This window comes from Melospiza georgiana, chromosome 2, assembly GCF_028018845.1.
Source record: "Melospiza georgiana isolate bMelGeo1 chromosome 2, bMelGeo1.pri, whole genome shotgun sequence".
Lineage (NCBI taxonomy): Eukaryota > Metazoa > Chordata > Aves > Passeriformes > Passerellidae > Melospiza > Melospiza georgiana.
Window position 1 is genome coordinate 86,081,059 of NC_080431.1, and position 15,766 is coordinate 86,096,824.

General features: G+C 46.5%; 1 protein-coding gene across 1 annotated transcript in view; it reads right to left on the minus strand.

Annotated features, from left to right (window-relative positions):
• Positions 1-1,253: 1,253 nt before the first annotated feature.
• Positions 1,254-15,766, minus strand: part of LOC131096931 (protein spire homolog 1-like) — a 39,305-nt gene continuing 24,792 nt past the window's right edge. Inside the window, exon 15 of the mRNA XM_058045566.1 lies at positions 1,254-1,386. Coding sequence (XP_057901549.1) covers positions 1,254-1,386 — 133 coding nt within the window. The remainder of the gene's footprint in view (positions 1,387-15,766) is intronic.

Below are 15,766 nucleotides of genomic sequence, written 5' to 3' on the forward strand. Positions count from 1 at the left end.
TCTTTCAGAAACAGCATAAGAAGAGATTTCAAATCCCTAGGAAAAAATCCTCCCCTCCACTCCCACCCACATCTTGGCATTGACATGGAACATGGACCTTTGCCTAATTCAAAATCAGATTTAGAGAACAAGCTCTGGGCTATTACAGTGGGAATGAGAAACCTTCACTCGCAGTAGGAAAACCAATGGACATCCTTGAAGGCCAGCAGAAGATGTTGGGAGTGTTGTGTGTGGCTTAAATTGGGTGTGCACTATTATTTTTGTGCTGTGGGGGCTGGAGAGGGAACAAGGCAGCAAAATAACTTGGTGTTACAAAAGGCAGATGTGGTAAATAGTTCACAGGAGAGGCTGACAACATTCCCAGGCCACTGGAGGAATAAGCTGTCCAAGGAATGGCTTCTAAATGAAACAGCCTCCGTGCAGTTTCTGCATCAGGACAAAGGATAGGTTTGTTTTGGATGTGCTAGTAAAACTGCTGTCTGCGAGCCATAAGGTCATACAGCCAAGGTCTGGCTGCTGTCTGGTGAGGAAGTGTTCCTCTGGGCCTCCTCTGTCAGCATGCAACTGCAGGCCTTGAGAAAAACAGTAATACAGTCCCCATTTCCCTGCAGAGCAGTACTGCAGTGAGTGATCTCACTACAAGGAGTTCAAACCTACTTGTGCTGCACTGAAGGGGTTATTCACGCAGCAAGCACTCAGTAACAAAATGCTCTGTATCCTGAGCAAGGGATTGGTGATGGCCAAGGATTTGTCAAATGATAGCACCTGAGAAATGAACTGATCATGTCCCAGGTGGTTTCCTTGTGCACAGCAAGGCAGAAGAAACCTGTAATCATGATGGCACCAGCTGGCTGCCTCACTGATAAACCATCAAAACATGAGAGTGCCCGAAAAAATAGAGTGTGTCTGAAAAAAAGAATTCTCTTTTCCATCTTTTGACATGATTCTGGTCTGTGTTGCTGCTGATAGTATGTTACAAATTTTACAGCCAGCCTGAGAAGGCACTGGCCTTCATTTCCATTAATCCAAAACTTGTGACTTTTGCTTTGTTTGTGCAACCACGTACAATGATCACTCATTTAAAACAAACCGCGCCAGAAAGGAAAAGTTCAAGGGATTTGTGTTTGGTAGATGAGTGTTGAGCCATATTGACTTCTGGGCCATGGACCTCAACATGCCAAGCAAAAAGCCGTAAGAATGAGAAAGGCTGAGCTGGAAGCACCAAGGGATGTCTCATAAATAATGGAAATGCATTAGCTGCGCCGAGGTGGGAGGTGGGCGGGAGATGATGGTGCAGGGGGGAGGATGAAGAGCGGCCAGCGAGGAGAGTGGATCTCACACAGCGCTTCCTGGGAGGCCACTTGGGTCATGGGCGTTCTCATCAGGCTGACAAAGAATGTCAGGGCGTGAAAAAAGTACTCCTTTAATTAACACCTCTTCACTGGCTGAGACAAGAAGCCACCTCCTCTCTCTACCCTCCTTTGCCATGCACCCCATAGAGTCCCTCTTACCTGAGCTGCCGAATCGGCCTCTGGTGAGAGGTGCTTGTCACTGTATCTTAGTGCATCACTGACAGAGTGACAGATGCAGCTCACCACCTCGGGGCGTGAGCAGGTAACAAACTGACAGGGTTTTCTGCTGCAGTCAGTGTGGGGGAAGCAGTCAGGAAAAAGTGAAAGCAATCTCTGGGATGAAATAGTTCCAGAAATGCTGGCTCTCTTCCATCTTGCATGCTAATGCTGAAACATGAGTTTCTCAGGCAAGGATGAAAGGAAAACACATATCACACAGGACCCTTGGGACTGGGACAGGGGGGTAGGAGGATTTGAGGCAAGAAAGAAGATCTTTCTTCTCCTTTACATTCCGATTAGCACTGAGCACCACACGGGAAGAAAAAAGTTTGATGTCTGTCACAACACCAAAGTGCTCTCCCTAGCTCTCCTGAAGGAGATTCAGGCCTGCAGGAAAGATCCTACCAGTTAGCACCCTGGTGGGATGGAGAATTGCACTAGTCCTTGCAAATGAGACTTAAAAGAGACTTTTACCATTTGCTTTAGTTTGCAGAATGGGAGACTGTACCAAGTTTGTAAATAAGTTAAATCTTCCTAAAAGGTGAATTTTAATCCAGGTTTTGATGAAAAATTTTGTGGTCTGCATTGGACTAGTCTGTTGTGGTGCTCTCCTGAGATACACTATGGATTTACTTCCCAGTCTCATCAGATGGGCAGTGGGGGCCTGATTTGCCCTCAGCTTAAGCTCTGATTAAAATACACAACTGTGAGAAATTAATCCTGTTTTTTAGAAATGTAGTCTAGTGGGAAAGGCTGCCTAGACAGCTCTGACTAATCTAAAGCATTTGAGGAGTGGCCTCACCTGAGAGAGGGTTCTGTGATGATGAGCCGGAGTAAAAAGATCAGGGTTCAGATCCTGCCATGCCACAGATGTTCTGGGTGACCTTTTGCAAATGACTTAGCCAAGGACAGTGTTTCATATTCCCAGCTGTTGTAGCCAGCGCTGGTTGTACCCAACTGGCTGTAATCTCAGCTGGTGATAGCCTTAGGGAGTTGTGAGTGTGGTGGAGTAGCAGTGTCTCAGCATCTCAGACTCTGCATGTTACAGACTGTGGCGCTTCAGCAGCCGAGTGGAGGTGCGTAGGAAATTCTGCATGAGCTCTGGGCGTAATAAACACATGATACTGGGCTGCAGAGCTGACAAACAAACAAACAAACAAAAGGTCTCCTTTCCATTGCTGTCACAAACACCTTTTAATTGCAAAACTGGGCAGGAAGATAGTTTTTGCACTTTGTGAGCTTGAGGCTTCATTCAAAGCCTTTCCCACTTTTATGCTATGCTACCACAAGAACTTAAAATCTGAAAAATCAATGTTGCAAGACAACAAATTTTTTTTCTCTCCATATACAGACTTCTGTGGCCAAACACCCTTCGAACCAAGAGATGAGTCTGTTCCTCCAAGGCTGCTGGTACACAGTGTGCTGGCCAGTTTGCAATCTTCCTCCCACTAGTGAGGCTCAGCCTCACTTCGTCTGACCCCCTCAGCATGCCATGACTTCCTAAGCAGCAGACACAGTGGAAGTTTTTATTTCATTGCTCCTTTGACACCTGAAGAGCAGCCCCTCTATGGCCAAATGCATCAGTCGGGTCTCCCCCAAATCTCTGCTCCTCTGTTGGTCCATGCATGGCTGTGTCTGCATCTTGAAGGCATCAGGCATCCTGGGCTGGCAGGCAGCCCTTCACAGTGCCCGTGAGGGTTGCAGGAACAGGTGTGGATGCCAAAGGATATTTAATGCCATATGGCTTAATATGGAAAGGTTTGAAGTCTGGACAACCCACCCTACGGTGTGCAATTTAAAAAGGCACCATCTCCCTGGTTCTTCCAAGGAGCGATTTGATCTACAGGCACCTTAAGGGAGAGAGTCCTGATATCAAAGGGTTCTATAATCTGGCAGAAAAGGGCATTTATGAGAACCAGCTGCCAGCAGCTGAGGCCAGACAAATTCAGACTGAAAATCAAGGTGCACGTTTTCAACTGTGAAAGTAATTAATCTGTAGGGCACATTGCCTAGGAGGCCAGCAGCGGCTTGGTTGCCGGCAGGCCTGAAATCAGGACCAGATGTTTTCCTGGAAGAGATGATATCACCTAGCCAGGCATGGCAGGCTCAGGGAAGGAATCATGCAGGGTCAAGCTGGAAAGTCACAGTGGCTGCCACTGCCACCAGCCTTACAGCCCATGATCCATGCAGAAATGTGTGTATATATATATATATATATATACATGTATATGTGTAGCTTCACACGTACAGCCCCAGTTGGCATAGACCAGCCTGCCTCCAGCCAAAGGTCTGCTCTGTACACTCTATTTATTTACCCATTTCAGTCTTACAGAACTGCACAACTGCCTGGCTGGAGCTCAGGGGCCAAAGTCTCCACGGGGAGATTTGACTGGGCAATAGGACTGAGGGAAGGGGACAGCAGCTGGGCTCCCACTCACCTGGTGGGAGGGATGCCTGCCATTGCCTGCCTTCCCCCCACAGCACATGAAGGTTCCTTTCTTCAGGCCAGTGCTGCCTCACAGCGCCTTCAGTGTCGCTTAGAGCCTCCATTGAGAATCAGCAGATTGGGCAAAATCCCATATTCACCCTTCCTTCCCCAGCCCCAGCCCTCCTTGGCTGAACTGCAGCCCAGACATCACAAGGGAAAAAAAAAAAAGCAATCTAAAAACCACAGACACACATAAGAAAAACACCCCCAAGCAACCCCAAACAAAACCAAAACAAACAAACAAACAAACAAACAAAAACAGGAAAAGAAGGCAAAAAGAAGAACACAAAAAAGCAAACCCCGATTCTCCCTGCTGCCAGCAATGGCAGCAAACAGGCCCTGGGCCCTATGGTTGATGGCATCAGCAGAGGGACCCCACTTGTCTGGCTGCCTCCCTTGCTGCCAGCCCCCTTCCTGCCCAAGCCCCTGGTGTTGCTACATCTACGCTCCTCTGTCTCCTCCTCCTCCTTCTCCATTTTTTTCCTGCTTGACAAGTGTGCAGTGTTACAGCTGTGGTCTCTCCCTGCATCGTGCTTTTTGCCTTTCTTATGACAGCAAGAGCTGTTTGCTTGGGGCAGGGGGAACAATTTCTACTTGCACAGGTTGATGCCTCTCTGTGTTGGCAGTGGAACACAAGGGATGGCTGCAGCTTGTGCTCCATGGCTGAGCAACACAATGTTGATGGGCTGGGGAGAGGAGGAGGGGAGGGCGTGAGTCAAAAGGGCCTCCTGAATCGATGGGGAATAATACGAAAGGGAAACTCTGGCAGGCATGGGACGACCCAGATGGACAAAGTGCAGTGAGGCAGCTTAGTTAATGGGCTGCATTAAAATTGAACAGAGACAGTGTTCATTTTGAAGCAGCACAGTGACCACAGAAGGGCTTTGCGGCCCCTGTGGGAAGGTGGTGCAAAACAAAACCAGGGAAAACCTTTCCCTCCCTTGCTGCCCTATCCTCAGCAGGTGTAAACTGGGGCAGTCCTGCTGTCCTCTCCCTGCCTGGGTTAACACAAGCCAGCTCACAACATTCCTGCCACCAGCCTGCATTTCCATAAAAGGGATGATGATCTTGTCACTGTTGCTGTAAATCTGAATTTTTTGTACACGGCCATGTAGCTCTCAGAGAGGTGACAGCCGCTTACCAGCTGGCCACCAGCACAAGGAAGGACCTGGGCAGTCTGCAAGACCAAGCCAAGCTTTAAAGAGGAGGATGATAATAAAACACATCCCTCCCCACTCCCACCACTGTCAGGAGGAGGATTTATACCCCTCCTTACAAAGCACTAAAAGTAGTCATTGAGGTTCTGCTTCAGCAAAGCACCTGCTTAATTCCTCGGTTACTTCACTGTGACTGGAGCAACTAGAGCACATGGTTAAGAACATGCTTAGAGGCGCTGCTGGGCAGGAATAAACTTAATTATATGCTTAAACTTAAAGAGATGTTTAAACACCTTGCTGCATCAGGGTCTTGCACCTGAGGAAAGTGAAAGGGATAAGCTGACAAAGCAGAACAGAAGAGCAGCTTTTGGAACAATGAACCATTTTAGGTTCTCCATTCTACAGTTAATGAAGATGAATGAAAATCCTTGTTACTTGGTGACTAAAGATGAAATGATCAACCACTGAGAAAGAGCTATGTGGTGATGAATACCTTTAACTGGCAAGAAATATATACACTTTTCCTGCATTTTCCTTCCTGTTTCTTCTTTATATTGACTAGGATATGAAGCATATGTCTTTATTCAGAAAGGCACAGTAATGTTTGATTTCCATTCCGCATACCTCAAAACCATTAACCAAGATGTCAATGCAGATCAGGGCCCCCTGAGCAAATTTACACCTCTTCATATAAAAAGCAACCAGACCATTTAACCAAGTGCTGGACTGATACCCCCAAATCCTCATATGATAAGTTGTAGGAAAACTGCAGGCTGTAATTGCCCTGCCTCTTGTGGTGTTCCCACTAGGAAGGTGCCAGCAGAATAGGCAGCAGCAATGCCCACAGCCTGCCCTACAACGTGTGTCAGTACCAGGAAGGTGGGTCGAGCTCCCTCCTCTGTGCCTGGCTGAGCTGCTGTGACTGTCACCAAAAGGCAGTAGTCGGGTTCCAGCTCTTGTCATGGGAATACTTGCTCCAAAGAAGTCTGGAAGATGCAAATATGACTTTTCTGCACTCCTCTTGAACTGCCATAGCTTGAACATGATTTAGGAGACATGTTGATTGCCCATGATGATGGAATCACAGAAATTAACTATGCAGGGAACATAAATTACTGAGTATTTTTAACTTTTAGGAGAACTCTCTCAGCTCCCCTTCACAATTCTTTATTTCAGAGACAAAATAATTCTCTACAAATAAGCAGAAAGATCCCAAATTTGCATAGCATGCAATAATTGGGATGAAAGTGGAAGAGCCTTCCTCAGTCTTCCCATGCATTTTAGGGAGAACTGTCGTGGCAGCGCTTTCTGAAGACATCCATTTCATAAACAGTACATTTTTGAGAAATGTTACTTTGGAAATGCAGTCCAAAAAAGAAGAAAGATAAGCTGAAAAAAATATCCTCCCTCAGTTCATGGACCAAGGCTTCAGACATACCTGTTTGACAGATATATAAGCCCCCTGAGTGGTCTGCTTTAACAGATGTGTTTCGATATCAAAGAAATGTCACATCTAAAAGTATTAACAGCCTCAAAAAAAAGTTTTTGCACATGAATTAGCAAATAATCCATCTGTCCTTCTCTTAGGGTTGGATAGATCTGTGTAATGGAGATGAACACCAAACTACACTCATGTACCTGCAGCAACATACAGGCATGATCCCAGCGGGACCGGTATCACACTGAGCTTCTGGAGCAGCAGAGCTGCAGCAAATCTTCCATACATGCTTAGTACTATGTGAGCCCATAAGCTGGGAATAAGTTATGGCTGGCTGAGTGCTTGATTTGGTGGAAGAAATAACATGGGATATGCCAGGAGCTGGAGGGACTCAAGAAGTGGCAGGAGGCAATCAAAGCCAGACAGTGACAGCATACTCATGGCTTTGGGACAAAATGTTAACTGTGCTCTTAATCAATTCCACCTATAAAATACTATGTAAATAAATAGTAGCTGCATGCAATGTCTTATATTTGCTGCTCTTCATAGAATCGTAGAATCACAGAATGGTTTGAGTTGGAAGGGATTTTAAAGCTCCTTCATGGGCAGGGATACCTTCCATCAGACCAGGCTATTCAAGCCCCATCCAACCCGGCTTTGAACACCTCCAAATGAAGGCCGCGAGGATGGTGAAGAGTCTGAAGGGGAAGCCTTTGAGGAGCAGCTGAGGTCGCTTTGTTTTTTCAGCCTGGGGGAGACTGAGGGGAGACCTCATAGCAGTTACAACTCCCTCGTGAGGGGAAGAGGAGGGGCAGGTACAGATCTCTTCATTCTTGTGACCAGTGACAGGACACAAGGCAACAAGATGCAGCTGAGTCAGGGGATGTTTAGCCTGGATATCAGGAAAAGAATTTTCATCCAGAGGGTGGTTGGACACTGAAACAGGCTCCCCAGGGAAGTAGTAACAGCACCAAGCCTGACAGAGGTCAAGAAGCGTTTGGACAATGCTCTCAGGGATATGGTGTGATCCTTGTGGGTCCCTTCCAACTCAGCACATTCTATAAGTAGAATGTAAAGTATGTGGCAGGAGTTGCCTCCCACCCTTGACTCCCTCAGGCTTAAACTCAGATACTTTTGGGAAGTTGGAAGTTAAAGCTAAGGGAAGGAAGTTAAGGGTGTGGCAGAGCAAACAAACTCACCGATGGGGCTGAACACCTCTGCACAAATCCCTGACATGGCTCCTGCTAAAAAGTCAGAGCAACAAGTACCTGCAGCTGGAAGGAAGCATGCCACCTGTTGCTCTCCTTTCATTTTTGTGCCAGTGGGCTTGTTGTCTCTTTGTCCCTCCAGATCATACTGAAACAAAGTTCTCCTTCCCAGTACTGCCCTCAAGTCTGCCCATGTCCTGGGCCCCCTCTAGCCCTGCATCTGTCCCTGTGCCCCCCAACATCTCCCCCCGCCCCTAGTCCGTCGCCCACATCCTGAGCATGAAAGCCAGCTGGATTAATCCGGCACAGAGCACATTGTGTGTGAGTCATGACAGGCTCACTAAGGCGTGCAGTGCTGATAAAAGGCAGCTCTGATGGGCTCTGTCAGGGATCCCAGAGAAACAGCGTGGAAAAAATCTGCTAACCCACATCCCAGCCTGGCAGCCAGGGCCTGGAGACAGCCAGGCACCGAAGGGAGCGCGGGGAAGGGGTCCTCATCCAGGCTCAGCTGTGGGGAAGCCCCTGGTCCCAGGCATGAGCTGGTGCTTCCTGGGGCTCTTGGGTCATCCAAGAGTTTGTGAGGCCAGAGGAGGGCTGGTGCAAGTCCCCAGGTCCTGAGGCTGGACCCTGGGATAACCTCCCTGGTCAGTTGGCCAGGGTATTTCAGGCATTTATGAAGCCATATAAAGAGAAGTCTGCCTGATTTTCTGTGCATCTTTCTGCCTGATACTTCCCTCTGGATAATTTTCTCAGTTCAGTTTCTCTCAGCTGTGGACCTCAAGGTATTTTTTTTCCCCAATCCTTTGTGATTAGCAGTGCTGGTCCCAGAGGCCCAGCAGGAGAGACCATGGCTCAGCAATACCCAGTGTGCTGCAAAACTGCCTCATAAACCACCAGCAGTGTGTGGTGCATGAAATCCTTCCACAAGCAGGTGCTCAGCACTCTGTAACATTGTCCCAAAAGGTTAACAACTGTGTTTGCTGCAAAAAGGGTTCAGCCCCAAGCCCCAGGCGATTCAACAGCTTGCCTGACCACAGAACTGGAGATAATGGGGACTACAGTGTCAGGGATATTGTGGAGAAATCAGGATAACAGTCATGTGCACCACTGAGCTGGGAGGAGTTGCAGCCATGGGCTCTGTGCAGAGGGCAAGGCAGCAGCAGCAGATTTCAAAACAATCTAGATAAATTGGAGAATTGGTCTCAAATCAGCAGGATGGAAATCACACAAGAGCAGGCATAAAATACCACAGTGAGGTGTTGGAACTCAAATGTAAAATTGGGACTAACTGGATAAAGAGCAGTGCTGCAGGAAAGGCTCCCAGGATTGCAGACAAAAAATTAGTCAACAGTGTCATGCTGTTTCAAAACATGTTAATGGGACCCATTAATGAGAGATTCATAGGGGAGGCACAGGAGAAAATGACTGTGCTGCAGTTGGCCCTGATGATGCTGGGCACAGGACTCTTCTAACTGGGTAAACAAACTAGGGAGCCCTCTGAGATGCAGGAGCAAGCTCCACAAAAGCTTTGGAAAATCTATGAGGGCAGATTGAAAGAATTGGGTTTGTTTAGTCTGGAGAAGAGAAAACTAAGAGGGAGCATTAACAGGACTTGTCCTGAAGACTGCAGAGTCCAAGAAGGAGCATGAGGAGAACTGGGGCTGGTTTGCAGTAAAGATTTAGGCCAACAGGGAAACCTTGGAGCTGATAAGGGACACTGCAGGTTCTCATTCATGGGTGCAGTGTCAGTGGAGCTGGAGATACACTTGTCAGGAAGGGTTCAGGTACAGCAAATCTTGCTTCAGAAGACAAGGGCATCTACGAGACCATAACCAAGCACTCAGTACTGCACCTCTTCCCTGTCCTGTTCCCCAAGTGAACCCACAGCTTTAATTACAGCCCCTTTCTGACCGCCAGCAAGGCAAGGCAATAGGATTACTCCAAGGAGAAGGCTATAAAGTGATTGTTCATGTCTCGTGCCTCCCCACTCCATTTGCGATGCATGTACCAAATGATAATACCCATCCCAAAGATCTTACTGTCCAAATAGATGGGACAGAGGAAAATTTCTTCCCAGTAAGACATGTGGGGGCTACAAAGGAGGGTATCAGGAAAAGCTGAGAGAAAGGGACCTCTTTAAACTGGAGGAAAAAGGAAATCCTTGCAGTATTTAATTAGCTAAAGGAAGTTAAAGAGAAGACAAAGCCAGGCTACTCTTGGAGGAGGCCAGTGAGAGAACGAGAAACAACAGGCACAGGTTGCAACCACAGAAATATTCATTGAGGCTAAGGAAAAAAAAATCTTGTCTAGAAGGATATTTCATCGTTGGAACAGGTTTCAGAGAGACTGTGAAATCCCTGTCCCTGGAGATCTTCAAAATGGAACTGGACAGAGTCCTGGACAACACAACCTAAACAACACAACCTGTTGAAAACAGCCTTGCTGTGAGTGGGGGCCAAAGTAGGAGCCTGCCAAGGTCCTGTCTCACCTGAGGTGTTCTATGACAGGCGTACTGTACCGCAGAAGCTGCCTATGCACCTGAACCCTGCCAATGATGCTTCATACAGGATCCTCTCTGCCACACTGGACCCTCTTCTTTACAGGCATTTCTGCCCCATTACTCTGTGAGCCTTTCTTTGGTCTCTGTGTTCTGCAAAGCTGAATCCCCACGGTTTGCATCAGGCCCCAGCCCGATGTAAAGCCCGATGTAATAACAACATTTCTTGACCATGATTCACAACAACAGCTACCACCCAAGTTCTTGGCTCATTGTGTAGCCCAATATCTAATGGTGCTCAGTTCAACCCAATATTATCTGCATGTCTACCCCCTCCCACTCCAGTTTCATAGCCTGGCCAGCACTGAGCCCATGCTCTCCCTATTCGCAAACCTTAAGCACCCTGGCTGCTGCTTGGAATGAAGAGGGAGCACTTGGAGATGAACTTTTAGCACTGCAGGCTGTAGGGAAAGCTGAGGTCCTTGCTTGTCTGTCACTGATTTATTGATGCTTCCCTAATTGTGGAATGCCAACCATACATGGAGATCTGCAGAAAGAAAGGACTTGGATTGAAGGAAAGAGAGGTCATTGCAGGCAAATCAGACACAGGCACCAAGAAATTGTTTTGCTTTGTTTTGTTTTCTGTGCTGCTGCAGTGAATGTAATAAATGTGCATCTGCTGAGCTGTTTCTACTGACAGAGTTTTTCCTTGTTTCAGATTTGGCCTTAACTCTTCTTAGTAATCTTGATTTGCAGTGATCTGCCCAGCAAGAGTATGTGTGTGTACATGTGAGAGAGGGAGAGGCAGTGCTCATTCCCAAAGCAGACATTTTGTTCAACCTCTGCCAGCCATTTTTTGGATGGAAGTATTTTTTTCCTTCATTCTTTTGGGTTGCAGTGTAAGCATGAATTTTAAAATGATCCATAGAAGTAGGATTTAATTAGCCTGTTGACATAGTAATAAACTAAAATGATGGGAAAAAAAAAAAAGCAAAATCACAGAGACTTCCTCTAGACTTTCCTCCCTACAAATGTGAGTTCTTTTTTTTAATTGAAAGTTAATCTATAGCAAACACTAGAGAACAACATTTGTTCATTTCAGAGACAGCAATCTGTAGCAGTTCTTTGTGTACCACTCAACATACATCTTTTGTGCCTTCTTCTCTTCCCTCTCTTGAGATGAAGCAGAGCTCTGGTTCAGCAGCCGGCATCTGTCATTGATTACAGCGGCTGAAGGTTTTACCTCTGAGGAGCTGAGGGGGAGCACACTGGGGTCCCTGTGTGTAGCTGCACACAGCTCTGCTCTGGCACTTCACTCCACATGCTGTCCCTCCTCCCTTCCAGATTTGCTCTTCCAAACCTCAAATCAGCCTTCTCCTCCATTAGCCCTCTTCATACATCATGCCCACAAGACGGATCCTGTTGATCTGTCCCATCCCAGTACCAGAGCTGAACAGCTCTGACTCAACGGCATACCAGAGAAAATGCAGTTTGCTTTATACTTTGGGTTAATCAAACTAACCCAGCACTTTTGAATCTAGCCTGCTCTGGCATGGCCAAATGCAGCATCCATATTAGGCTCTACAGCAGACAGGCTGTCGTTGGATTGAGGTTTCTGAGTCACGCTATTGAAGCCACACTCGTGGCGAAGCATTTATTAATAACTTTTGTTACAGAACTTTATCCCAACAGTCTAAAAATGGTACTACTCATAATTGCACTTAGATCTTGAGCATGGGGTTATTTTGTCATTTATTTATGTCAAGTGGGTTTGTGTTGCCTTTTTTTTTCTATTTTAAACTTTCTTCACTGTAAGTTGAAGGCTTGATCCTGCCCTGCTTTGGTTGCTGTAATAATGCTCTGATTACTGAAGCAGGTTTTTCCCAGATGTGCAGACCTGAGGGTTAGTTCTAGTTCAGGTCAGGACAAGTTGGCTAACAGAAGCCAGATAAGGTGGAGACAGCAGGTCACAGACACAGCTGACCAGAGCAGAGACTCTACAGAACTCAAGAAACATTGGTTTGAGTATGGCTGGTGCTGAGGAGGCTCTAAGAAAGAAACAGCTTCTTGCAGCGTAGCAGCAGCAGGCTGTGGGTGGCAAAGTCTATGTAGCACCTTCCTGCACTAAACTTGGACCTAGTCTCTGAAAATCTCTCACATTCCCCTGGCAATGGATTCACTTTCCAAAACAAAATGAACTCAAACAGAACCATTTCCTATGAATGAAGTCGGGATGGAACATAAAACATAGGCAGGGAAATATAGATGTGTGACATATTTCAAGCAGCAGAGAGAATGATTTCATCCAGCATCCAGATGACTGGTAAAGAGAGTCAGCTGCCCCGAGGAGAAAGCCATTAACACACAAACACATTTTATGCTGGCCAAGGTGAGAAAGAAAGGGCTGTAGGTACTGAGGTGACAGCTACTTTAGGATCAAAGGAGAAGGCTGAGAGGAAACTGTAAAACTAACTTCAGATCTGCGTGGTGGAGGGTGTGTGAACAGAGGGGGAAACTTAATTAAATGTGGCAAACAATGACTATATTTTCTGGGAAAGGAGAAGCAATGATTTCACTTCCAAGATACTACACCTGAGCAAACATTATCCAAAGCTGGCTTCAACTAGGGCTTCACTGCCAGTATGGTAATGCAGTTCTAACCTTGGCTTTGAAGGGTAAGAAAAGTAACTGAGTGGGGAGACTTTAGTTTGCCAGTGGTCTTCAGTATTCCTTCCCTCTCCTGTGGAGTAACTGGAATGGATAATTGCTGGGCATGGCAGGAGATGGTGGCTGTCTTATTCGTACCAATAATTTCTGACAAGGCCTAAAAAAAGAGAGAAAGAAGATGGCACCAGCACTGAGGTGTGTGACCCAGAACTTCTGCCAGGTGAAATTCTGTAGTGAATACAGCTCAGGGAGAGAACAGGAACATCAACAGCAGAGGGTGGCCTACAGGTCACCAGGTGTGGGCCTCATCATTGTGACAAATGTCCTGTCCCCTGACTTCAGGGGATTTTTTGCACCCAGCTGGATGCTGACTTAGGAAGGCAGCAAGACAAGTTGTGCCCAAGCAAGCTCTACACCAGTGTAGAGAAAGGAATATACAAGAAAAGAACAGATTGACTAGAATGACACTGTTGAGCTTGAGCATAAAGAAGACATCTATACAGAGTGAAATCTAGGCTGGTTTACTAAGAGTTAATATGAAAGCATAGCAAAAGCCAGGCAAGTTAAAATAGAGAAGTCCTTAGGAAAAAAAAAATATGTCGAATTGTAGGCTAATTAATTCAATTTCAATTACAGGAAAAATTCTGGAATTAGTAATGAAAAAAGCTTTTTGTAAGAAACTGGAATGTAACAACCAATATTAGCTTCATAGTCTGGTCTTGAATAACACATCTCATTTCCTTTTAAACAAGCAGACAGACCTCACAGGCCAGTAAGGAGAAGCAGATGTCAGTATCTTGACTCGAGTGGGTTCTTTGACACTGTCTTGCATGGAATTCTCATAAGCCTGGAAGGAATGTGTGGTCTATCTATGCAGAGCAGACACAGCACTGGCAGTCAGGAGGCTGTGAGCAGGACTGCCCTCTCCACAGACAGGAACCTGTTGAACAGAGGTGTACAGGTCTCTGCCTCCAACTGCAGTCTCTTGGGGACTTGGACTGTGGACAAGAAGTTGACTGAATTAGCAGAATGCCCAAAGCTGGAAGGATTTGCAGGGACATCAAAGACGGGATTAGAATTTTTTGAAAAAGCAAACAACAGCCTGACAAATTCAAGACATGATCAGGGAAAAAAATGAAAGGATGTAGTAGGAATTCATGTGAGGGTCCAAACTGAGGAATAACTGACTGCACAAATATGGACGTGGAACTACTGGAGCTAAGATTTAGGGTCATGGTTAGGTTTAGGATTTAATGCAGATTAAAACCTGAAGTGTTTGTCATCAGTGCAGTACTCTTGGAAAAAGAAAAGCAAAAAAAGAAAAAAAAAAGTGGGCTAAATAAATACAATCCAGACAAAACCAAGAAGAATCATCAGAGTCTAGAAAATGTGATCTGGGAGGAAAATCTGGAAGTCTTGGTAAAGCTTAACCTTAAGAAAAAAACTGTAATAAGAACAGCAAATCTTGTAAGTTCAGGAAAGTTTGCAACAAGGGGAGAAAGACCAGTCACGTCTACCTGCCCAAAACAGAGACATTCAGAAATAATAACAGGCTTAAACTCAAGCAAGAAAATTCGAACTTGATGTCACAAGAAAGTTAGGACAAATAGATGGAGGCAATGCATAAAGTGTCCAGGCATGAAGGCTCCCTAAGGAGAGAGCTTCAAGAACATGGTGTAGCTGTCAGGAATGATAGCAGTGTCCTGCCTTGGGGGTTTGGAGAGGGAACAGAGATTTGGGTTTAGGCTGAATCTCTCCTGGGGGAGCTGATGGGGAGGCGTGGTAAGGGCCCACGCCATGTGGAAGGCTTGTTAGGAGTATTCACTAGGACAGGAAGGGAGGAATACTAGGGTGTTTCTCCTTCCTCCTTCTTCAGTCTGCCCCCCAAACCTTCATTTTCCCTCTGCACAGGGCCTGTTTCCCCTTACTCCCCTTGCAGTCCCTCATCTGCAGCAGGTGTCACTGAGATTTCTGTACTTCTCCAGCTGCTGCCGAATGCCTGAGGATCAGGAGGCACCCATCCAGACCAACCTTGTCCTGGGAAGGTGAAGGGTGCAAGGCTAGATGGCAGAGCACTGAGAGCTCTGGAGGCAGGGCCTGCTGCTGCCAGAGAGATTGGGTGAGGAAGCAGCTGTTGCTGCTGTAGAGGGAAGCTGCCTGCAGCCAGCATTGCCCATGGTGACAGGAATGGAGGGACAGGCTTGCCGGAGGAGAGACACCAGTGATTCACCTTAGTGGTCCGTGTCACCACCAGTGCCTGTCTCCTCTGGACTAAGCAAAGAGAAAGGTGGCAGGTCTGGCATCCGAGCACTGCTCGTGCTGCCTGTGCCTCAGGGATGTCACACATCCCAGCGTGAGAGGCTTTCCCCCAGTAACCAAGAGAGCAGATGTCAAAGCCAACCTGTACCTCTAGCCTGATCTCAGCCAGGTTCCTACCATGGCTACAGGGCAGCAGTGTCAACAGAGGATGATGCTCTGGGACCTTTGGATTGTGTTTCTGTTATTTGGGATCAGAATTTAATTGTTCCCCATTGACATGAAGGCATAGACTCAGATTTTCAGCTGGTAAATCTCAGCTGAATCACTTGGAACTGCAGGTTTATGCTATACACTAGGACCTACAGCACACTCTTAAAAACCCCAACTCCAACAGTGAATGAAAAGCTATTCTCCTTAATATTCAGCTTTAATGATGACTCTGATGATCAATAGAAAACTTAGAATAAGATTTTCTGCTTGT